The sequence below is a fragment of the Anabas testudineus genome, chromosome 13 (assembly GCF_900324465.2).
Source record: "Anabas testudineus chromosome 13, fAnaTes1.2, whole genome shotgun sequence".
Taxonomy (NCBI): Eukaryota; Metazoa; Chordata; class Actinopteri; order Anabantiformes; family Anabantidae; genus Anabas; species Anabas testudineus.
Genome location: NC_046622.1, coordinates 2,072,315 through 2,095,434, shown reverse-complemented (window position 1 = coordinate 2,095,434; position 23,120 = coordinate 2,072,315). Strand labels below are relative to the sequence as shown.

Below are 23,120 nucleotides of genomic sequence, written 5' to 3'. Positions count from 1 at the left end.
CTTTGTTGTTCAGGTAAATGCCTAAGTACTTGAAAGGTCAATATAGTTGACCTTTGTGTGATAGTATGACCCTCCGGAATTAGAGGGGTGGCAAACTTATCTTTTGCTTGTCCTAATTTTCAGATGACAAAATAAATTGTATAATGAAATAATTTGTATGTGATGGGCCAGATTTAACCTGAGGGTCTTGAAATAATAATGTGCTTTAATATAAAAAATAATAAAATAAATATAGAGAAATGCAGATTGAATTTTATCTTTTTATTTAAGTAATATTTCTGCCAGAAACACAGACAAGTTTCTTTGTCTACAGATATTTGAAGATTTGCTGAAACTGAGTTAATCACTTATCAGCCATCCACCCATGAAAATGATGCACACAGCATAGAACTAATAAATCCCCCACAGAAAGGCTGTATAATAAAGTGTTAATGATTTATTATAATATACCGTCACAATGAAACATATTATTATAATATCAGATAAGACTAATATAAGATTAGAAGAAATTCCCTGGGTACCCCCATCATAGACTGGGTTCAGCGAACCACTCAGTGACTCAGCTGGTTAGGCACAAGTTTCTGATGAGATGATGTGGAGAAATGAGAGTGTCATGTATTTCTACACACCAACTGTGTTTATACAGTGTAAGATTCAGGACTAGAAAACAGTTGCTGTGTTGTTTGGATGTGCAATCAGGAAGACAAGTAATACACACACACACAGTCCAAAAGAGGAAGGTGAATGTAAATTAACTGATATATAATCATTTTCTTCAAACCTTCATTTAAAAGAAATCAGGAGACATTTTAGTCTCTCTCTCTCTTTCTCACACAGACACACACACACCCACCCACCCACACACACACACGCACACACACACACACACACACACACACACACACACACACACACAAAGAGGCTAATCTGTGCTGACCACTGGCAGAAGTCCACACTCTCTGAGCACAGTGTTAACAGCTGGTATGAGGCGTTCGCTGTAGCTCAGCAGTCTGCCGTCATAAATCAGATCCTCTAGTGTGAGGTTGGTTTGCTTTGCAGGTCTGTAATAGAAAAAAGCAGAAACATTACAGTTGGTACATGTCACCAGCTTGGTGTGCGTGTTTGATATCAAAATAGTATTTGATGGTAAAATGCAACAAGTCTAGAAACCATCATTCTACCTTGTGTGGTACATCTGTGCTATATTTCTGTCAATCCAGGATTGGCCATGCTTTGATTTCAACAGTCCATGGATGCTTGTGGAGAACACAGCTCGGGGGTTGACAATGACCTTGAAGTTCATGTACTTAGTCTTTTTAAGGAATGGTTCACGGTACAGATAAGCTAGGATGTTCACCCCGGTCACATTCTGCCAGACATGTGTGGTGGGATTTGTAACAGTGGTGGGAAACACGTTATTCACAAACATGTAACCCTTATCAGGTCCAAACTTCTTCTCCAGCATCGGCAACAGCTCTGTCCAGCTGGTAACAGAATAATTATTAAATATTACAACATATACAACTAACATGTAAACAACAAATAAAAAATAAATGAATATTTTACATTTATAAATAAAGAATTTTAAACATGGCTATGATTGAAATCAACAGAGAATAAATGCTTTCTCATTTTTAAGGCATATTGTCATCCTGTCTCAAAAATGATGCTGAAAAACTACTCACGTAATTAGCAATGATGCAATATGTATATAACAATATAAAATGTAAAGGTTTCTGAGAGGAAGACGCCCAATTGAACAGAAAGCATGGTTTATATCTCCTGTACATTCTGGTGTTGTGCTGAGCTATAGACTGCTGGGTTCATTAAGTAATTGGTACTGACTTGTAAAAAATAATCAACATTTTATTCTCATTAAAATGCTAAAACCCATTAAGCACTTTTCAGGACTGTGTGATCTGGGATTGAATTACAGTCATTAGGCTTTAAGAACCCTTGTAAGGAACTTCATGATACCAGGCACAGTTTCCAAGGAATATAAGTTGATTAAAATTTTACTTTTAGAAAGTCCTACCTGCTGACTGACTGGGGCAGTATGAGCTCATCGATGTCATGCATGGCCACGTATCTGGACTGGTACATGTATCTGTAGACACAGTCATTTAGAGCAGGAACCTGGCCATAGTAGTGCAGGTCACCAGGATCATCAATAGGCAGCCAGCCTCGAGATACATTCAGATATCTCGACCAAGACCAAGGAATTAACTCCACTAAACCTGAGAAAGAGACATTGGAGACACATTATTAGCCACATGGTTTATTTTAACATATTTCTTAAATTGTCAGAAGTTAGTGAAGGCATATTACAGCTATAAACCTGTAAACATTTAGATGTGAAATTCAACTATCCAGCAATCTCTCCTGACTGATCTTTAGGTAATGACCCAGCTACACGGCATGAACCTTGTCCTTGCCTGACCCCCTTTTGGACACCCCTCTCTGTTTTCCTCTGATTACTCTATGTGAGACTCTGGACTGGCTCTGTGTGCTCTGTGAAATTGGACAGTGGACGACCCTCTGTGGATGACTGTGGACTGGCATTTGTACGGCTCACCATCAATCACAATTGTTACCTGCTCCCAGAAACTCAATCTCACCTCTATTAAGCAGAATCATCTCATTAAGTGCTTGTGTTACAGTTTATTCTCCTGCCGCATGGATTCCTGCTAGGATATGTTCCAGTCCATCAAGGCTGCCATCTTGGGCAAGTGACATCACACTCACCTCTGACCTGACCCACACACCTGACACCTTTCTATTTTCTCCATGGCCATCTTTGCTTATCCTCCATTTACCTGTGACTACCTAGTCTTGCAGCACTCATACTACCCTGTTTCCAGCTCTACTGACATAATCTCTCTGCCTAAAACTCCTGATCCATCTGAGACCCTCCTCATCCACTGATTCCTACCTGATCTCAGACTTTTCTCCCCATAAACACCATCCTTCAATAAAGACTCTTCTTATTCCACCACTTCTTCCTTGAGTCTTTCCAGTAACATGGAGTCAAAACCTGCTGCAGTGAGAGCTGCCTGCTGTTCTTTTCTCTCTCCTCTTTCCACTCACTCCAACCGGTCAAGGCAGATGACCGCTCACCATGAGCCTGGTTCTGCTGGAGGTTTCGTCCTCTAAAGAGAGTTTTTCCTCTCCACTGTCTCTTGGTGCTGCTCAAGTGGGGTTGTTGGGTTTTCTATATAATTCTGTAAACAGTTATATTTTGTCACGTCTTAAAGCTGTAAAGTGCCTTGAGATTACTTTTTTTATAATTTGCCAGTTTATAAATAAATGCAATTTAATGGAATTCACTACAAACAAGTAATTGCAGCTGCAGTTTAGTTGCAAGTTGTACTGGACACATAAATAATTACATTCATCCCTGACCGCCAAACCAGGCACATTTGAAAGGGATGTGTTCACACACATTTTGATCACCTTTCAGACTGGTACACAGGTTTTAACATGACATTGTACAGACACATTTTGAGGACTTCAAGAATTTGGAGGCTGATTCCAGGCTGGATGATTTTCTGACAATGTCATAAAGATTATGATGACTGTATCCCAATGTGAGTATATCCATTAACCAACCAATTGTAATTCTGCATGAAAAGACATGATCATTAATCAACATGACATGAGACTTTATTGTTTACAACTGTAGTTGCAGTTTTAACAGTACATACAATTCTTATTCCTGTATAATCTGTGTCATAGCCTAGGAATCAGAAGGAGTACAGTCTACATACATCAAAGTTGATGTTGTACCCTTGTTTATTAGCTCAATGCTGCACGGTGCAGGTGCACTAAACCTGTGATTGCTGAAATCTCACAGCCTGCAGGCACAAAGAAAAAGAATGTCACCTTTTTGACTGAAGTGGTCCAGTATGAGTTGAATCTCTGGGCTGCAGTTGGTGAAATAGATTGCAACTCTGTTCACACCCAGCAACTGAAGCATTTCCAGACTCTGGACCAGCTACAATTCAATAAAGAGATTAAATTTCAAAACAAGTGAAAAACAAGAAAATCTTGAAAAATGATGGTGTCATGGTTCCTGGTTGTTCCCTGGTTCACAGGTCACCAATCACTGGACAGAATCAAGGTCAAGAATTTAAAGAAGTTAATTTAATTTTGCAAAAAATGTTTTAGCTTTATTACGGGTCATTTTGTAAAATTCATGAACCAAATTAGCTCTGTACTTTACTAATAAGTCAAGTAGATCATTTCTAAATTGAACCATGACTAATCGTATATCTGGGTTATGTGGAGTTACCTGCAACACGTTGGTGAAATCAAACATGGTGGAGAGGCAGACGGTGAAGTTGTAAGAAAATAATTCATTTCTAATCTTCTTATTCTTAACTTCCATAAACTCATGACGTTCATCTACAAGGCCAAAGAAAAAAACAACAACTGTTGTGGACATAGTCTAATATACGGTATGCTTGAATGTACAACCAGTAGATGGTACACTAGACACTTAATATAAGTGCAAATCCCATTAGCCAGACATTTTCACTTGTTAATGGTGAATATAGTGCCTTACTATTTGTTGAATTTCACTGAGAAAAGTTATGGTGAAAAAAGTCAGAATTATTACAGATCTGAGTTGGATTTTATTCATTACATTCATTGTCTGGGGACCATAAATATCTGAACCAGACAGAGTCAATTTATCTGGTAGAAAATAAAAGTGGATGAAGTGTGATCACGATCTTCTGGGCACCATTAATATATCTCCTGAGTCTCATGGCAATCATTCACAATAGTTTGACATATTTCAGCTTGGAACAAAATGGTGGACCACAAACCTGATTGGTAGCACGACTAAATACCTGCTTGTTTGTCTCTTCAGTACCTTCAGAGTTGGCTGCAGCAGAGATCACAGTGATGTGAGATATGCTCTCACAGCCTGAGGGGACAGGACACATGATGTCTGCTGTCCCATATGCAAAGCCAAAGTGATCAGAGTGGACGTCGCTGACACCTTTAGAGACGTGCAGTTTGTCCTGGCAACAAAGAAGACAACTGTAGTCTACGTTCTCACTCCTCAGAACCACAGCAATAACACGAACCTGACAAAAGAAGAAAACAGATGATATTAAAGTGAGCTCAGAGAGTGAAAACTGTCAGTGTTACTGCTCTTCTCACTTTACTGACCTCCTTTTTTGCTGTGCGATGTTCTTGATAAGCTGAAACCAGTAGTGTCTTCGTACCGTTGACTGTCACAAGAGACAACTCTTGTCCTTGAGGAACTGAATAAATAAAAAATGTTCAACAGATTTAGATATTTACAGAGAAACCGGACATTCCCAGAAGTCTACACAGCAGAGTTGGAAACAGTGAAAGATAATGAATAACATCTTGGTGAAGTGAGAATAATCACAAAAGAGAAACAGGAACCACAAACAGAAAAAACAGCAGCAAGAGAAAAGAAAGATATCAGTCAAACACATGGATCAATTCACTAAAAACTTTATCAACAGGCATCATTCAGTGATTTTTAATTTACCAATTCGTCCAGGGCCACATTGCTCAGGCAGCTGGAATGGCACGTGGGTCTTAGACTGATTAGTTGGTCTGTAGTACTTGGTTGAGAGCTGGATGAGACTTTCGGGCCTGAAAATCCACAAAAAATTGTGAAAAATCCAAACATAGGAAATTTGACTCACACTGAAAGATATAAGAGATTAGGAAGCAGATTAGGAAGCCGGATCAATGGTCTTATATCAGATAAAGAACTCTTTTACTTTTATAGCAGCAGTGATTGGTGATGGCTTTGGGGGCACTGGGGCATCAGATCTGGACTATGCAGTGAAAAATTACAAACTATATTTTATCAGTTAAGAACTTTGAACAAATGGTCCAGAACTGAGAATAGGTTGTAATAGTAATTGTTACATTGCAGTAGGACAGAGCAGTAATTTCCCCCACCTGTAGGTTCCTAATAGGATGAGAGAGATGATGGTGATTACAAGACTGATGGACATGCATTGTCTGTACACCTTAAGTTCAGGTTGACGCATTGTGGCCCATCACAAGTATATTATTTCAGTTCTGCTGGTTTCAATTCAGACAGACAGAGAAACCTGGAAAAACAGAACAATATGATCCAGATTACAGGTAGTTTCCCCTTTAGGTTACAGCTGAACAGTTAACACATTTTGCAGCATTTTATCATTAATTCTTCTAGGTAATGAATGGACAGATAGATGAATAAAATGCACAGTAGTGTTCCTTTAAAGGCTACGTCCTCCAACTCAGGATCTCAAGCATGCCTGAACATTACATCACACATTCAAAGTTGGATTAAAAGGCAGCTCTGCTCTTTATTTATTTGCTGCCATGGTTAATTATAAGATCAGAGCTGTATTGATTTTTAATTTCCCTCTTAAGTTTAATTGGAATTTAATCTTTTTAATGTTGAAAAAGTTTACAGTTAAAACCTGTAGTTAATTATACAAAAATGTTTAAACTGGTTAATCTAACTATCCTTTTCTGTTGAATTAGCATGACTAAGCTGCTATTAAACTTTTTTTCCTGTAAAATTTACATTAAATTGTTTATCATACATCTAATCTCTTTCAGATTCACTGATAAATACCATAGAACACTGATTGATTTGACCAAAATTGATTCCTAAAATTTAAAGTAAGCTCAGTTAAGTCCCCCATGCACTCAACAGAATACTCATATGCTAGCATAGTCAGCATAAGCACTTGTATTAGGTATCTTAATCTAAGTCAGGAAGAAAGAAGGTTTCTTCATGACTTAGATTCTTGTTTGCTTGCCTTGTTCCTCACATGTAAGTCGCTTTGGATAAAAGTGTCTGCTAAATGACTAAATGACTAAATGTAAATGTAGGTAGGAAGAAGTAAAAAAGAGACAAAGCAACTCTATCTTAAGGAATTACTTCTTCAAACCACACATACAAATAAATACATAAACAAAATTTAAGCTTAAACATTTACATATTAGGAATTCTTTAAGTTCCAATGTGTTTTGACAGGCAGAAATCTTTTTTTTTTTTTCAATGTCCTATAGTTTTGGCTCTAACTATAAATTAATCTGTTCACAATATTATTGTTATGTTCTGTGTTCACTACAATCAACTCTCTTTTAAAAAAGAAAAATAAACAGTAAAGTGCACGTTTTAGGGAACATTTCATTGTAATTCTCAGATGATCTGTGTAATTTACTGTAAAACACCGGCAGCTGTGGTTGCCAGAATTTCACCGCAAAAAATAGGATGAAAATGTACAATGACACATTACGGTATATTTAATAAGAAACCGTACATTTTATACTTTTACATGAAATTACTATAAAAATACAGGTTTAATGTAAACCTGTTTAGTCATTTATTTTAAAAATAACTGCCATAGTTAAATCTATTTACAGGTAAACTATGTGAAATAACAGATATGCTGTAAACCTATAAACCTATAACACATTACCGCATTTTATTGCAAAGTTCAAAGTTACAGTAAAATACTGGCAGCTGAGGTTGCCAGAATTTCACTGTATAAAATACAGTAAATCAAATAAGGCATTACAGTTGATTGGCATAGATTTTACAGTCAAGAGTTACTTATGATAAATTCCAAATTAAACAGATAAACACATTGTAAATCAACAGAATATCATTATTATATAAAAGTAAGGATTGAGCCTTTAAGCATTCTGTGTTGATCTGATCCAATAAACTGCCCATTTAACTCACAAAGTAGTTTTAAGAGCTTGAAAAAACAGGCTGCTTTCTTCAAACATTTCTTATGGTGCTGGCTGTTAGCAACACTCTCATGAAGTCTTATTAAGCAGGGTAACACACTGATCAGCCACAATATTAAAATAATCTAACATTGTATATATATATATATATATATATATATACATATATATATATATATATATATATATATATATATATATATATATATATATATATATATATATATATATATATATATATATATATAACATATTTATTTATAAAATATAATACGCTTTCTTTTTGTATAAAAAACATTATTTTAGCACTGCTATTTTGTGACTTTAACTTAGCTTTGTCATTTTTTCTATTACAGTAATTTTTTAATTACACATAGAAATATGATTCTTTGTTTTAAAATGTTCTTACTTTAGTTTGATTCAGTAGTTTACTAAATATTACTGTAAATATAACACTGCTTTTTTGTTTTTCTATTTACATGTTTTTAATTTCATGATATTACATGATATTAATAAATTAAAACTCTATTCTTAATCACAGGTGTTAGGGTTAGGCTTAGGTTATATCACTACAGAGTGGTCAACTCAACAGCACCTCCCTACCTGAACTCCCTCATCCAAGTCTACAATCCCTTCTATCCACTGCGCTCTGCCAGTGAACGAGGTCTTGTGGTCCCCTCACCTCTCATCAAAGGTCCCAGGCTAAACTGTTCATCTTTCTGGTTCCACGATGGTGGAACGTCCTGCCCACCTCTGCACGCACAGCTTCCTCATTCCCAACTTTCAAAAACCTGCTGAAAACAGAACTCTTCTACAACTTAAACAAACTTAAACACTTAAATAAAATAAAATAAATAAATAAAATAAAAAACCTTGCATTCAAACTTCATGAAGAGTAAACAGCTCTTGCTAGAGCACGTTACTTTTAGGTTCTCCTTGGATTAGATATGTTGCCTTGTACCCACTTTTAAGAACAGAACACTGAGCAGTCAGATAACAGTGATGTGGGTGTGTTTATACATTCTTTATGGGAGGAGGTAAAAAATGTGAGTCAAGTTCATAGGTGGTTTAACAAGTTTACCATGTTAAACACTGCTTTTGAACTTTAATCAGAACTATTGTGCCACTTTAGAAATTTTGTCTTTCTGCAGAAAAGTAGGAAATTACAAACAGTTCACTTACTCTTTTTTGCCACTGAACTGTAAAACTTGATTAAAGTGAAATACAATTGCTTTGTTGGCTTAAGTTATATAACAGACTATGAAAAAGTTGTGAAAACATGCTACATGATATTTCTTTTTTTCCAGGTGTAAACTTATATGATGTTTCTAAATCTCATTCAAAGAATCTCAGCAGTATTGTTGATGAGAAAGAGATCAAGGGTTCTTGGGGAGTGGCAGAGGAACAAACGGCCAACAGCACTGACTCAGTGCCATCAAACACATAACTTTCTCTGTTTTATCTACCATTAAAATAAATGAAACAACATAGTGCATTGTTAAACACTAATGATTTATTTTAACATGAACACTCCTGGAAAATATTGTGAACTTGTGTTTTTGTCCTCTGCATGAAACAATTCTTTCTCCTGGGCAGCTTGTAAAAGTGAGTGGAGAGAAAACGACATTTGTAACGTGTTAAAAACTGCTGCGATCATTGAATGTTAGAAAAATGTCTGTGGTATATTTACCTGTGCTGCCAGTGAAGTATTTAAAATTCCAGTGTGTCACAATAATGCAACAAAAGTATAAAAAACTAAACAAAATATGTGCTGTGCCCTGCTACTGCAGTGAGATAGATTTCAACTCTGTTCTCACTTCAGCATTTCCGAACTCTGGACCAGCTACCACTAGATAGATGATAATAAATAAAAGGAAGATCATTAAACAATGTGTAATGGTTTTCCTTCTGCATGCCGCTGCCTCTTCCCTGTTCTTTCAGGTCCTCCCCCTTTGCAGTGATGTCCTTTGCACAAAATCTGCACTCAAACCGATACTGAATGTGGAAACAATTCTAGATTGTTTTTGCTGTTTTCCCCCTTGACCTGATCTATCCTGGGAACCTAGAGAGAGTTTCTTGGGCTCTTGTGCCAGCATTTAGCTTTGGTTATTTGGGCCAAGTAGGTAGGGGAACTTGAGCGGAACACTGAAGGGAGTTGGTCTAGAGAGTGGAAGAGCAGAATAGAATCCTGAGAGTAGAAGGGAAACCCACTCTGTAGAAAGTCCAGCATCTCCTAATGGGTTCAGAGCAGGTAAGGAAACAGAGGCTGGAGAGTGGCTTCACAAGGGACTGAGGGCTGCAGACCTGCGGATTTAATTCAGTAGAAACGTTTTTGGAACAAAAACAGACACAACACAAAGCTTGGAATAAAAACAGGTCTGGGCAGAAACTTGTCAAAGAAGACTGAGGAACACCAGCACAGCTTATACACTGATGACAGAATATAAGCTGCAGGTGTGTGTGTGCATTTGAGCCACAAAGAGCTGGGAAGAAAAGTGGTTGGAGCTGAGTGGTTAGTTAAATGGGAAGAGTGACAAATCAGAAAATGTTGTGACAAATCTATTATAAATTGAAGGATTTTAGCCTGGCACAAACTGACAGAACAACACTACCATCCAATAATATCCACTAATTTAATTTGTATACAACCTTCAAAAAAAAAAAAAAACCAAAGCTCTAGTGAAATAAACTATAAATAATAATAAACAATGAGATTTTGAAAAGTGCTGCATTATTAGACACTTGCACTACGTGTAATTAAATATTTAGACATGTCTGTGGACACTGAACCCACCTGTTCCGTTGGTGTGTTGAACATACTGAGCACCACAGGTAGTAAAACCTGTCAGTGTCGGTCTTACGTCCTTTGTTCCTGTTGGTGTTCTTGATAAACTGATATCACTAGTGTCTTTGTACAGTTGTTAAGTTTATCATTTGACTATTGCTTAACATACTCATACTCATTCTACACAATCTGACTATTCATCATCAGCTTTCATGAAGCATGTCTTTGTCACACCAGAGCAAATCTTACTGGAATTCAGCAGTTGGCATCTGACTAATTTCAGGTAACTCTGGTCTGAATATAGCGTTGCCTTACAGTAAACCCTTCTTACTTATGACATGGCAGAAAAAGGACGACGCCTATTTGTCTGGCCACGAGCCAAATGGTTGGAAGAAAATGTATGTTTTGTGTATTGAAAGACAACAGCATTAAGCAATAACATCCCCATTAGAAACAGTGTAGTCTCTGATCATAAGGTTATTCACTCACACATTTACATTGTCTATAAAGACCCAGTTTTTCATGAAATGATTAAAACTATTAAAACTTTGAAGGCTTTAAAATGTTTATAACATTTATGTTCGACAGATAGATAACTGAAAATATCAAATATGAAAAATGTGACACTTAAACTCCATCAACACGTTGTATTAAACATTTTACAAACTGTGGACTACTGACTAATAACTACTTTAACATTATATTCTACAACTAATAAAACGGGAAACTCACATTTCTCACGGAGGTGTATGTAATAACATCAGGTGTCTGTATTTTCCACTTCAGCTGCTAGAGGATGAATTCTATTTTCTAAAGGTAAATAGGATGCTAAAGGCTCCAGAGCGCTTAATGTGGAGCTTTGCTTTGCTTTAGAATAGTTTTAAACGGAATGATGGGATGGCATGATGTCTGAATATGGACTAAGCACAGTTAGATTTATGGCATGTGATAATGTCCCCCACATTTTTCCCAGCACATTATCTCCTCAGTTCTTCAGATGAAGAAGCAAGTAAAGGTTTCAAAGAAGATTTTGTTCATACAGGTGTTACTGACTGTTGCTCTCGTGTTTCCTCATTTGCCTGTACCTCAATTTGAATTGTTGAGATGATAAGATATGAGAGAGGCCATAAAAATTTTGTACTTATGTCTGCTGCTATCTATTATGTAGATAATCCATAAACAGCATTCTCCAAATTAACTTGAACATTAGAATATCTAAAGATGGTCTCTAGTAGTTTATGGTAGAAATTTGATTTTCAAAGTAACAATTATGCATGTGCTCACACAGTCAACACAGTTAACAGTCTGTTGGTAGAGCCCATAGATAAACATACAGACTAAGATAGCAATGCATGATTTCAAAATACAGTAAAGGATTTATAGCTACAGGCACACCCACTGGTATCACGGTTACAGCAAGTGACTGTGGCTCCAGTGGCCCTGCTGTAAGGTACTGTTGCAGTTAAACCCTTTTGTTTATTATAAAGAAATTCACTAATCCTAAAGGGTGTTAAAATTCTTACATTTATTAAGATAAAACAGTTTTCAGGAGTCTTTAAAGAGGAAACCCCTTTTCAGTTCCACTAAGGTGATCACTTATATGTCACTTACTTTTTATTCTATGACATGTAAAGTACATTTTTCAAATATGTGTGTGGAGGAGTAACAGAAGAATTTTTCAGTATTTTGAGCTTTACAAAGTCTTGGAAAGGCACACTATTTACTGGATATATTTAATCATTTCATATATCTACCTTTGCTCTTTACTTTTTAAATGCTTAATCTGTCTACACAGGGTTACATTTTGTACAGGGAAAGGTCAAACATTTATAAAATATTATATAAGGATTTGTAATTCATTATTAATAGTTTGTCCCAATAACTCCTCAAAAAGCCTCCAGTTAATCCAAAATGCTGCAGCCAGAGTTCTGACTGGAATTAGTAAGAGAGATCATATTTCTCCTACGTTAGCTTCTCTCCATTGGCTCCCTGTAAAATCCAGAATTGAATTTAAAATTCTTCTCATCACTTATAAATCTCTTAATAATCAGGCTCCATCTTATCTTAAAGACCTCATAGTTCCATATCTTCCTAGCAGAACTCTCCGTTCTCAGACTGCAGGTTTACTTGTGGCTCCTAGAGTTTCCAAATGTAGAATGGGGGCAGAGCCTTTAGCTATCAAGCTCCTCTCCTGTGGAACCAGCTCCCAGTTCAGGTTCTGGAGGCAGACACCCTCTCTACATTTAAGACTAGACTTAAAACTTTCCTTTTTTATAATCTTATAGTTAGAGATGGATCAGGTGACTCTGAACCATCTCTTAGTTATGCTGCTATAGGTTATTCTGCTGGGGGACCTCTACTCATAAAATGACCTCCTCTCCTCTCTCCTTTCTCCTCTATCCATTCAAATTCTACCATTTCATGTCATTAACTTTGTGTCTTCTCTCTCCTGTAGTTGTGTTTCCTCTTCTCTGTCTCCCTCTCTCTGTACTTTTCTGCAGGTATCGTCCTCTTTGGAGCTGTATATCTGCAGAATCCAGTCGACCTGCCCAATGTTCATGCTGCTTGTTGTCGTTTTTGTTGTCTGCTGTTCTTTCTCTTACTCTCTCCTCCTTATTCCAATCACCCCAACCGGTCGAGGCAGATGGCTGCCCACCCTGAGCCTGGTTCTGCTGGAGGATTTTTCCTCTAAAGGGAGTTTTTTCTCTTTTTTCTATATAATTTTATTTATAATTATGCGCTGTAAGGTCTCAATCATTACACTGTAAAGTGCCTTGAGATGACTTGAATTGGTGATATACAAATAAAACTGAATTGAATTTTAATAAATGGCATTGAATTATAAGACAGCGGTGCAGTTTAAATGAAATTGTCAAAGACAGAAGTGTTCAGTCTGCCTGTAATGTAAATAAACTGTTTTTATTTACCACTGAACATTATTCGTAAGAACTACTGTTGTATAGTTTATATTTGAGACTATTTTATAAGAGTAATAAAATCTAATTTTATGCTTTTAAATTGCAATGAATATATTTTACTGAAACATTTGTTACTTTCACTGAAAAATTATCATTACTCCTGCAAAATACACTACATTCCACTATTTAATGAGTAGAATTTGCAAAAGAATTGAGAAGAACAATATTATAATGATTCTTTTACCAGTAAATTGTATTTTTTAGTGAGATTGAATAAGATTTTACATACAATAAGCAACAACTGCATGAAAATGTTAAAGAAAAATATATTTAATAGCAGCATGGTCTAATAATTAAACAGAAAATGACAGATTTAACTGTTAAATTTCTAAACTGTAAACCTTACAGCTGCTCTGTACAGTTGTTTACATATTTACCATATTTTTTACAGAATTATTATGGTAACCACACCTGCCAGTGTTTTGTAAAAACAATATTTTTTACTGTGTATTTGTCTTTTACCTCCTAAACACAGTGTGGTAAGATTTAGGTCAGATAACTAGAACTGTTCAGAAGGAGAAACCACACAGACTTAGAAGAGATAGCTGCAACACAAAGGGAAATAGCTGGTAATGCACTAATGCAAAGATGGCTGCAAATGCATGTAATATGGAAGTGTACAGTATGTTATAAAACACGCTGGGTCACAGTCGATCCACCAGGGCCCAGTGAATAAATGAGTGAGTTTCCTAATCGGTTTCTCTCATTTCTCCAGAAAACATAAATTCTGTTCTGTACAAACTATATAAACGCATTAACATGAAAGTTTCCTTCATTATACACAATATTAGACTCACTCAAAAATATCCCTGAGTTGTAACACTAAAGCTGTCTTTGAGAATTTTATACTCACTACACACACACACACACACACACACACACACACACACAGCAGCTAGTCTGTGCTATGTTTGTGTAGAAGTCCACACTCTCTGAGCACAGTGTTAACAGCTGGTATTAGGCGTTTGCTGTAGCTCAACAGTCTGCCGTCAAAAATCAGCTGATCTGGTGTCAGGTGAGTTTGCTTTGCAGACCTGTTCAGAAAGAAATCAGAAACATTAAACATTAAAATGCATTCAGTCTTCTCTTAAAGTAAAACACACAGTATGACTGGGAGGAACACAACCATCATTCTACCTCGTGTGGTACATCCGCGCTATATTCCTGTCAACCCAGGCCCGGCCGTTTTTAGATTTCAACAGTCCATGGACGGTTGGGGAGAACACAGCTCGGGGGTTGACAATGATCTTAAAGTTGCAGTAATGAGTCTCTGCGATGATGGGTTCACTGTACAGATGAGCCAGGATGTTCACCCCGGTCACATTCTGCCAGCTGGGTGTCTGTGAGGGCAGAGTTTGTGGGCTGGGAGGAGATTTTGTGATGGGGAAGACGTTGTTCTCAAACATGTAGCCCTTGTCAACTCCATATGTCTTCTCCAGTATTGGCAGCAGCTCTAACCAGCTGACAACAGAATCAAATAATAATAAGAGGAAAGTATCAATACACATATATCATTAATCAATAATTATTATAATGCTAGGATCATGTTCATGTAGCGCTTCCATATCTAAAAAACCCTTCCATTTTCTACTCACAACATTAAAAATACAGTGGAGAGAAAAAGTTTGTGAACCTCCTGAAATTTTATGGTTTTCTGGATTAATTTGTCATAAATAAATCCAGGGGTTCACATACTTTTCCACTAGCACTATGAGGTTTCTATGGTTGTTCTCAAATAAAACATAAATGATCATAATTTTTGTGTTATTATTTTAAGCACATTCTAATTGTTAATGCTCTTGACTTAGATGAAGATCAGATCACGATTTATGACAAATTAATGCAGAAAACCATGAAATTCTTTTTCTTGTCTGTCTGCTGTTTTTTTATATTTATTGTGTTGTTTATTGTGACAATTGTGTGTGTATGTTCGCTTTGATGCATCTAAATGAAGCTTATTAAAATGATTTCAATGCGATTTAATATTGCAGGAGTAATTAATGAGCTCTTTAAGTTCTTATGAGATGATAAAAACCAGTAAGCAAATTTCAGGTCTGTTTGATCTGAGACTACAGTTGTACTGTACTTAACTAGTACTACTAGTTATACTGTACTTGAATATGATACCAGGCACATAGTTTCTAATAAATAAAAGTGACTTCATCTATAGACATTTGTCACATTTCATGTGTTTGATTAAAGACCTACCTGCTGACTGACTGGGGCAGTATGAGCTCATCGATGTCCTGCATGGCCACGTATCTGGACTGGTACATGTATCTGTAGATACAGTCATTGAGGGCAGGAATCTGGCCATAGTAGTGCAGGTCACCAGGGTCTTTAAAAGGCATGAAGCCTTGGGATACTTTCAGATATTTGGACCAAGACCAAGGAATCACTTCTACTAAACCTGAGAAGGAGACATTGGAGACACATTAGCAGCCATGTGGTTTACATTGAAAATAACTATTACATCATTACTTTTGTATTACTTTAGTTAAAATCCTTAATAATTGTAAGTTGTTTTATTATTATGTTGTTGTTTCCTTCTATCTCCTTGCACGTGGGACAGTTCGCAATTTCGTTGTACTGTTCGACTAAGTGTGACTGTACAATGACAATAAAGCTTCATCTTATCTTATCTTAATCATAACAGCTGTAGTGTCACTTCAATATTTGGTACACTAGAAGAAATGATGTACATTATTAAATGTTTAACTAAAAACCTACAAAAAAATCATAGTTTGATCCCATTGAAATGTTCATATTAACCATGTTTCCAGATGCAGTCAGTAGTAAAAAACTCAGTGAATCATGTTTAAGAGCAGGTGATTTATGGATATTTGATAGTGTTGATAGCGAGTTGAGTTGATGCCAAAGAGCTCGATTTTGGTCCCATCTGACCACAACACTTTCACCCAGTCTTCCTCTGAATCAGTCAGATGTTCAGTGGCAAACTTCAAACGGGCCTGTAGATGGGCTTTCTTGAGCAGGGGTACCTTGTGGGCACAGCAGGATTTCAGTCCTTCACGGCGTAGTGTGTTACCAACTGTTTTTTTGGTGACTATGGTCCCAGATGCCTTGAGATCATTGAGAAGTTCCTCCCGAGTAGTTCTGGGCTGATTCCTCACCGTTCTCATTATCATTGAAACTCCACGAGGTGAGATCTTGCATGGAGCTCCAGACCAAGGGAGATTGGCAGTTAATTTATGTTTCTTCCATTTGCGAATAATTGCACCAACTGTTGTCACCTTCTCACCCAGCTGCTTGGCGATGGTCTTGTAGCCCATTCCAGCCTTGTGTAGGTCCACAATCTTGTCCCTGACATCCTTGGAAAGCTCTTTGGTCTTGGCCATGGTGAAGAGTTTGGAATCTGGATTGATTGATTGCTTCTGTGGACAGGTCTCTTTTATACAGGTAACGAGCTGAGAGGGCCAATGTCAGCTCGTTACCTGTATAAGATCCACCTGGGAGCTAGAGATCTTGCTGACGGATAGGGGATCAAATACTTATTTCCTTCATGGAAATGCAAATTAATTTATAACTCTTTTTGAAACGCATTTGAAACGGATTTTTTTTTGTCATTGTTGTGTCTCACTGTTCAAAGAAACCTACCATTGAAATTATAGACTGATCATTTCTTTGTTAGTGGGCAAACTTACAAAATCAGCTGGGGTTCAAATAATTTTTCCCTCACTGTATGTGCCCTAGCCTATGTGCACCAACCAATCGTAATGTTGCATTATATGACACACTGATCAACATGACAAAACAGGAGACTTCAGTGTTCACACTGTGGCGACAGGCAGGCCTCACATACTTCACCTTTTCTAGTGTAGACGTCTAGTACATGCTGAGTCTCAGGGCTGCTGCTAGTGAGATAGATTCCGACTTTGTTCACGCCCAGTATCTGAAACATTTCCAGACTCTGGACCAGCTACAATTCAATAAAGAGAGAAAATTTCCAAACATCTGAAAGATCACTGTGTCAAGGTTATTCTGCCTAGTCCCTGGATTCCACTGCTTCAATCACTTCGCTCTGAACAACTGTCACTCATCTGTTAATCACTCTCTCCAGTATATAGTTGCTTCAAAAAGTATTAGAATTATAAAGTCAATCAATCATTTTTGTTAATTTAAAATGCAATTTAGACAAAACGTTGTTTGATATGCTTTACAACACAAACAACTTACAATTAGTCTTAAACATAAAGATCATAAAACAGTTTAAAATCACCATAATCCATAATAAACTGATCAGAATATATATCGATAAATGAATTCTAAGCTAAACAAACAACAACAATAAGTCAACAATTTTAACTTCTGAGTTAAACTAACTGTATAATCTGGGTTTTGTGATGTTACCTGCAGCACGTTGGTGAAATTGAACATGGCAGAGAGGCAGACGGTGAAGTTGTCAGAAAAAGATTCATCTCTAGTCTTCTGATTTTTAACCTCCATAAACTCATGAAGTTCATCTACAAGGCCACAAAAAAGAAGAACATATTTTCAATCAGCTTTTTAATGTACTTCTAACATAAAAGATGTGTTAAACAGCGTCATCCATTGATAGAATTAAACATATTCAATTTCTTAATGCTTCACAAAATGAGGTGATCATGTGTAAAAAGTGCAGCCTTGTTCACAATCTGATCTTTACTCCAGGAGGATCATTTTATCATGTTTTATAATTTGTCTATTTTACAGATCTTTTACTATCATTTGTGATGTTTACAAAACAACTTGTATATATTACCATTTTAATAAATGTGCCATCTTATCCTCAGTCTAATCTAACCCTCAGTCTCATGGTAATTCACCCAGCAGTTGAAACAAAATGGTGGACCACATGCCTGATTGGTAGCACGACTAAATACCTGACATGTTTGTCTCTTCAGTACCTTCAGAGTTGGCTGCAGCAGAGATCACAGTGATGTGAGATATGCTCTCACAGCCTGAGGGGACAGGACACATGATGTCTGCTGTCCCATGCACAAAGTCAAAGTGATCAGAGTGGACGTCGCTGACACCTTTAGAGACGTGCAGTTTGTCCTGGCAACAAAGAAGACAACTGTAGTCTACGTTCTCACTCCTCAGAACCACAGCAATAACACGAACCTGACAAAAGAAGAAAACAGATGATATTAAAGTGAGCTCAGAGAGTGAAAACTGTCAGTGTTACTGCTCTTCTCACTTTACTGACCTCCTTTGTTGCTGTGCGATGTTCTTGATAAGCTGAAACCAGTAGTGTCTTCGTACCGTTGACTGTCACAAGAGACAACTCTTGTCCTTGAGGAACTGAATAAATAAAAAATGATTTGGCGCCTATGTTAAGTCAAGTAGAAGTAAATAGTGTTGCAGTAGTCTCAAATTAAAAGTGTAAATCTACAACCTATGTTCTTTTGTTTTGGCTGACATTCCTATCAAATGGGTTTCCATATATTTACAGAGAAACCAGAAATTCCAGTCCACACGGCAGAGTTGGAAACAGTGAAAGATAATGAATGACATCAAGTGAGAATAATCACAAAAGAGAAACAGGAAACACAAACAAGAAAAAACAGCAGCAAGAAGAAAAAATAGCTATCAGTCAAACACATGGAACAATTCACTAAAAACTTCAAACACAGGTATCATTCAGTGATTTTTAATTTACCAATTCGTCCAGGGCCACATTGCTCAGGCAGCTGGAATGGCACGTGGGTCTTAGACTGATTAGTTGGTCTAGAGTACTTGATTGAGAGCTGGATGAGACTTTCCGGTCTACAAAACACAGGAAATGTTCACACTAGGACATGTAAGAGATTAGGAAGCAGATTATGAAGCCTATTCCTGATTATTGGTTACATATGAGATTAAATTGGAAAACTTCAAACTAATGGTTCCAATCTGAGAATAGAATGATTTCACCCACTTGTCGGTGCAGAATAGGAGGAGAGTGATGGTGCCGACTACAAGACTAATGAACATGCATAGTCTATACACCTTTAGTTGAGGTAGCAGCTTCTGACTGTGGCCCATCACAAGGATATTGTTTCAGTTGTGCTGGTTTTGACAGACAGAGAGACAGAGCCTGAGGGGAGAGACATGATGAAGCAGAATAATAATTATTACTTAAGTATTAAGTTACTATGCTGTTAGATTCTGATCCACTGTAGCGCCCCCTAACTTATCCTGCCTTATCCTGCAAAGCACAATTCTGTGTTTTCTACGTACGTGCTCCTTCGTGAGGTACTGATACTGATGCTAGTAATAAATATCACACCCATATAAAAGTCTGGTCCAGTCTAATTCCAACGAGTCACTTAGATAACCTAAACCCTGACACACTCGTGGAATAATTCATTAATCATCATCAACATTTTTATAATACCCAGAATGACATCACAGCACAGCCTTTCTATTCAAACAGCAGGACCCTGTGTTGACCCCGTTTGGTGAGTTTCACAGCCTCCATTCATAAATCCCCCCCACTCCACCCCCGCCACCTGAACACTGATTGCTCTCAGGTGAACAACTGAGAGCAAGCTACTACACACTAAAACAAAGTCACTAAACATCGTATTATTATCTTCTTAATAAGAAATGCAGACGTTGACTAATTTTTTCTTATTCAGGATTCTTTTTCTTTTCTCGGGTAATAACAAGATCTACTCACATTCAAGCAAAATGACAGGGGATTTAATTTTTGACATTTCCACAGTACACATTTAAATCAAGATCCTATTTTTATTTTCATCACAGTGTCTATGTGTTATTTTATATCCATTACCAACACTACTATAACACAGGTCTGTTTGCTGTTCACTTCCTGAAGCGGTGCCTCGACTTCTAAACTACACCTCATTTCACCCTGGGTTTAACGAATGTCTTAGAATCTTGGAAGAAACTTGAAAACTCAGTGCACGGTTAAGTTCATAGTTTGTTGTATGAATACTGCTTTAGACTTATTAGATTTACATTTACATTACATTTAATCATTTGTCAGATGGTTTCATCCAAAGAAAGTTATAAGTGAGATTATTTTTATTTAAGAAGAAGAATAAAAAAAAAATCACATTTTATCCAAAGGGTATGAAATCTATTTGATCTAAAACAGTTAGCTTCAAGCTCATTCAAAATGAATTCAGGTGGACGTGTATTGAAATGTAGGACACACAGCAGGAGCTGAATTCCTGCTGATGATTCGGTTGAGTTACTAATACGTGTATACGGAATCAGATAAAAGTGACGTGCTGCTATGTTTGCATTGTTCACGTTAAACAGGTTTTTAGAATTGGAGGGTGGGAAATTGGAGGACTAAAAAAAACTGGTTTACCAAGTTTTCCTATCTGAAAATGTTTTTCAACTCAGTGTGTTCAGTAACAACATCCAAGATCCAGACTGTGTTTAACCACATGTTGTCTTTTTACAGCAAACTAGGACATGTCAAACTATTTCCGTAATCTTCTTTCAGAGCTTGATTTGTATATATATTGTTAAATTTAGAGTTTATTTACTATTATTAACAGAACTTAAACACATTAGTTGACTCTAAGTTTAATCTGCAACTATGAATTAATTATTTATTTAGGATGTGTAAGAAAATCAGTACCTAACTTGTGCAATAATATAATAAATCTAAATCTAAACCATCAGATATTCACACCTTTACATTTTGATTTCATTGTCTACAACGAAATGTCTCAAAGGGTTAGGGTTACCTTTCATACATGCACAGTCAACAGGAAAAGAATGAACAACTACTTTACTGGTTGTAAAGAAAACTCGACCTCATCATTCCACATGTTATTAAAAACTTTAAATGACACCTCAAATCTTGACTAAGTGTTGTCATTTGGAAAAACCCTGGGCAGAAATCCATTTGTATTCAGGTAACGCTGTGCTCTTTAGAATTACACAACACCCCCTGGGAGTTACATAATCCCTGACACTGTCGTTCCTGAAAACAGCAGACTGGTAATATAACGTGTTCTTTCGGTGTAAACTTTACTGATGTTTCTCAATCTGCATTTTTATTAACGGTAACAATTAAACCTCAAACACAGAGGGATGGAAGAGTTTGGGGCGTGGCAGAGGATCAGCACTGATCTGTGCCATCAAACACAGATCTTTTTCTGGAAATGAAAAGCTCAGGTGAACTAGACCGAGCCCGATTTAACCACCTCCCACATAAGGTCTCTGATTTCCAGGCTTCGTGTGACCACCGCCCAAAGTAGAATTAGAAATAAAACACGCAGCAGCTCAACAGCACATTAGAAAAGTCTCGTTTAACGACCAGTGTATTTATTTATGATACAAAAACAGATTCATCCGTTTTTATTAAAGTCTGCTGAGAGTATTGAACATGGAGAACTTGAGCATTTCCCTGTAAGATTTTTCTATTCTGAGGTTTTTAATAAGATTTAGAGGCAGATACTAGATTACTAGATATTAAATATAAGAAACTCCATTAGCACATTATTTACTGTAAACTACCGACTGACAATAACTATTTGAACATTATATCAGATGTTATAAGAATGAGGACGTAACTCACCTTTCTCGTGGAGGTAATAACATCAGGTGTCTGTATTTTCCACTTCGCCTGGTAAAGGATACATTAAATTTCCGGAAGACAGATGTAGGAGAACAAATCCACAGAGCGGCTTCAGTAATGTAACAGGGACAATCCCGAATCCCGAGTCTGTGTGTGGAGGTGTGGCACTGAGCTGTGACTGTAGATCTATCAACATGTGTCCTGCTGGGGGGGCAGACTGCACGGCCTGTGCCGTAAGTTCTCATATAGTGCGCATGTGCAGTCTTCCTTGCATGTGTGCATTATTAGATATTTTTCTGTACAGCTGCAGCCAATGTTTCCAAGATGACAAAACATGTTGTTGGCATCAAATTCAAAAGAAACAAATATAAAGACCTTTTAAAAAGATTTAAGATGATTTACACGTCATTAGATTCTTAGATTACATCAGTGCTTCTCAATTATTTCCTGGTACGCCAGGAAACTACGCAGAACTAAGCATTCGCCAAACTGGTTTGGGTGAGTGGACAGAGGACTGTGTCACAAGTTGGTTTCTTCTTTCTCTTGCTTGGCTTTTTATTTCTTCTCCTGTGTCCTTCATCATCATCATCATCATCATCATCATCATCATCATCATCATCCCTCGTCTCTCTATGTATCAGGTTGTTCCCCGACCTCCAGCTCTTTATCTTGTGCGTTAGTTAGTCTCATGGTACGTTATAGGTTTGAGTTAGTCTAGTCTGGTCTTTAGTTTGTCTTTTCCTCCTATGATTAGTGGTGAGCGTTTTGTTTTCTTACTGATAGTCTATTCCTCCTCCCCTCTGTAGTGAGTGTGTTGTTTTCCAAACCACACTGGATGTCCCGTGTGGTCCCTATGGGATGTGTGTGGTGACTGGGGTTGGTTCCACGCTACCATGAAGATGGTCCTGGCCTCGACAGACATCAGCAGCTGTTTCTCTCCAGGACTGGAATTTCCTACAAGTCTATCAGAGCCTCCAATAACTAACTGGACTCCATATCAACTTAAATACATTAACTGTTACACTGAACTGCCCGCTGCCTGCTGCCTAACACACAGCATGTAATC

The 23,120-nt window shown here is 37.1% G+C and overlaps 2 protein-coding genes across 8 annotated transcripts; both read right to left on the bottom strand.

Moving 5' to 3' along the window:
- Positions 1-848: 848 nt before the first annotated feature.
- On the bottom strand, positions 849-9,621 carry LOC113171441. 5 transcript variants are annotated; one of them, XM_026373800.1, is made up of 11 exons: positions 9,440-9,621; positions 8,353-8,543; positions 5,953-6,107; positions 5,531-5,637; positions 5,179-5,273; positions 4,877-5,093; positions 4,292-4,404; positions 3,883-3,994; positions 2,036-2,237; positions 1,182-1,484; positions 849-1,061 (listed from the first exon to the last, which is right to left on the bottom strand). In XM_026373800.1, exons 3-11 carry the CDS (start codon positions 6,042-6,044, stop codon positions 923-925), a joined length of 1,380 nt encoding a protein of 459 aa, XP_026229585.1. In that variant the 5' UTR covers positions 6,045-6,107; positions 8,353-8,543; positions 9,440-9,621; the 3' UTR covers positions 849-922. The 5 variants fall into 5 exon arrangements, with proteins under 5 accessions (XP_026229585.1, XP_026229602.1, XP_026229611.1 ...); XM_026373817.1 differs by having other exon boundaries at positions 8,353-8,540; XM_026373826.1 differs by lacking the exon at positions 9,440-9,621 and adding an exon at positions 8,622-9,421 and having other exon boundaries at positions 8,353-8,540.
- LOC113171423 lies at positions 861-22,229 on the bottom strand. 3 transcript variants are annotated; one of them, XM_026373770.1, is made up of 11 exons: positions 22,055-22,229; positions 19,430-19,588; positions 19,172-19,278; positions 18,719-18,813; positions 18,393-18,633; positions 17,881-17,993; positions 17,338-17,449; positions 15,721-15,922; positions 14,650-14,973; positions 14,368-14,546; positions 861-916 (listed from the first exon to the last, which is right to left on the bottom strand). In XM_026373770.1, the coding sequence occupies exons 2-10, from the start codon at positions 19,534-19,536 to the stop codon at positions 14,408-14,410; spliced, it is 1,440 nt and encodes a 479-aa protein (XP_026229555.1). In that variant the 5' UTR covers positions 19,537-19,588; positions 22,055-22,229; the 3' UTR covers positions 861-916; positions 14,368-14,407. The 3 variants fall into 3 exon arrangements, with proteins under 3 accessions (XP_026229555.1, XP_026229547.1, XP_026229563.1); XM_026373762.1 differs by lacking the exon at positions 861-916 and having other exon boundaries at positions 13,759-14,546; XM_026373778.1 differs by lacking the exon at positions 861-916 and having other exon boundaries at positions 13,759-14,546; positions 18,417-18,633; positions 22,055-22,228.
- Between the last annotated feature and the right edge of the window lie 891 nt (positions 22,230-23,120).

What these genes read in the sequence shown, in the direction of transcription:
- LOC113171441 (XM_026373800.1), bottom strand. Translation starts at nt 6,044, where the DNA reads ATGCGTCAACCTGAACTTAAGGTGTACAGACAATGCATGTCCATCAGT. An exon ending in ATGTGGCCCTGGACGAATTG is followed by an intron (nt 5,274 to 5,530) that starts GTAAATTAAAAA and finishes TTATTTATTCAG; the next exon opens with TTCCTCAAGGACAAGAGTTG. An exon ending in GCACAGATGTACCACACAAG is followed by an intron (nt 1,062 to 1,181) that starts GTAGAATGATGG and finishes TTTCTATTACAG; the next exon opens with ACCTGCAAAGCAAACCAACC.
- LOC113171423 (XM_026373770.1), bottom strand. Translation starts at nt 19,536, where the DNA reads ATGGGCCACAGTCAGAAGCTGCTACCTCAACTAAAGGTGTATAGACTA. An exon ending in ATCGCACAGCAACAAAGGAG is followed by an intron (nt 18,634 to 18,718) that starts GTCAGTAAAGTG and finishes TTCTTTTGTCAG; the next exon opens with GTTCGTGTTATTGCTGTGGT. An exon ending in GCGCGGATGTACCACACGAG is followed by an intron (nt 14,547 to 14,649) that starts GTAGAATGATGG and finishes CTTTCTGAACAG; the next exon opens with GTCTGCAAAGCAAACTCACC.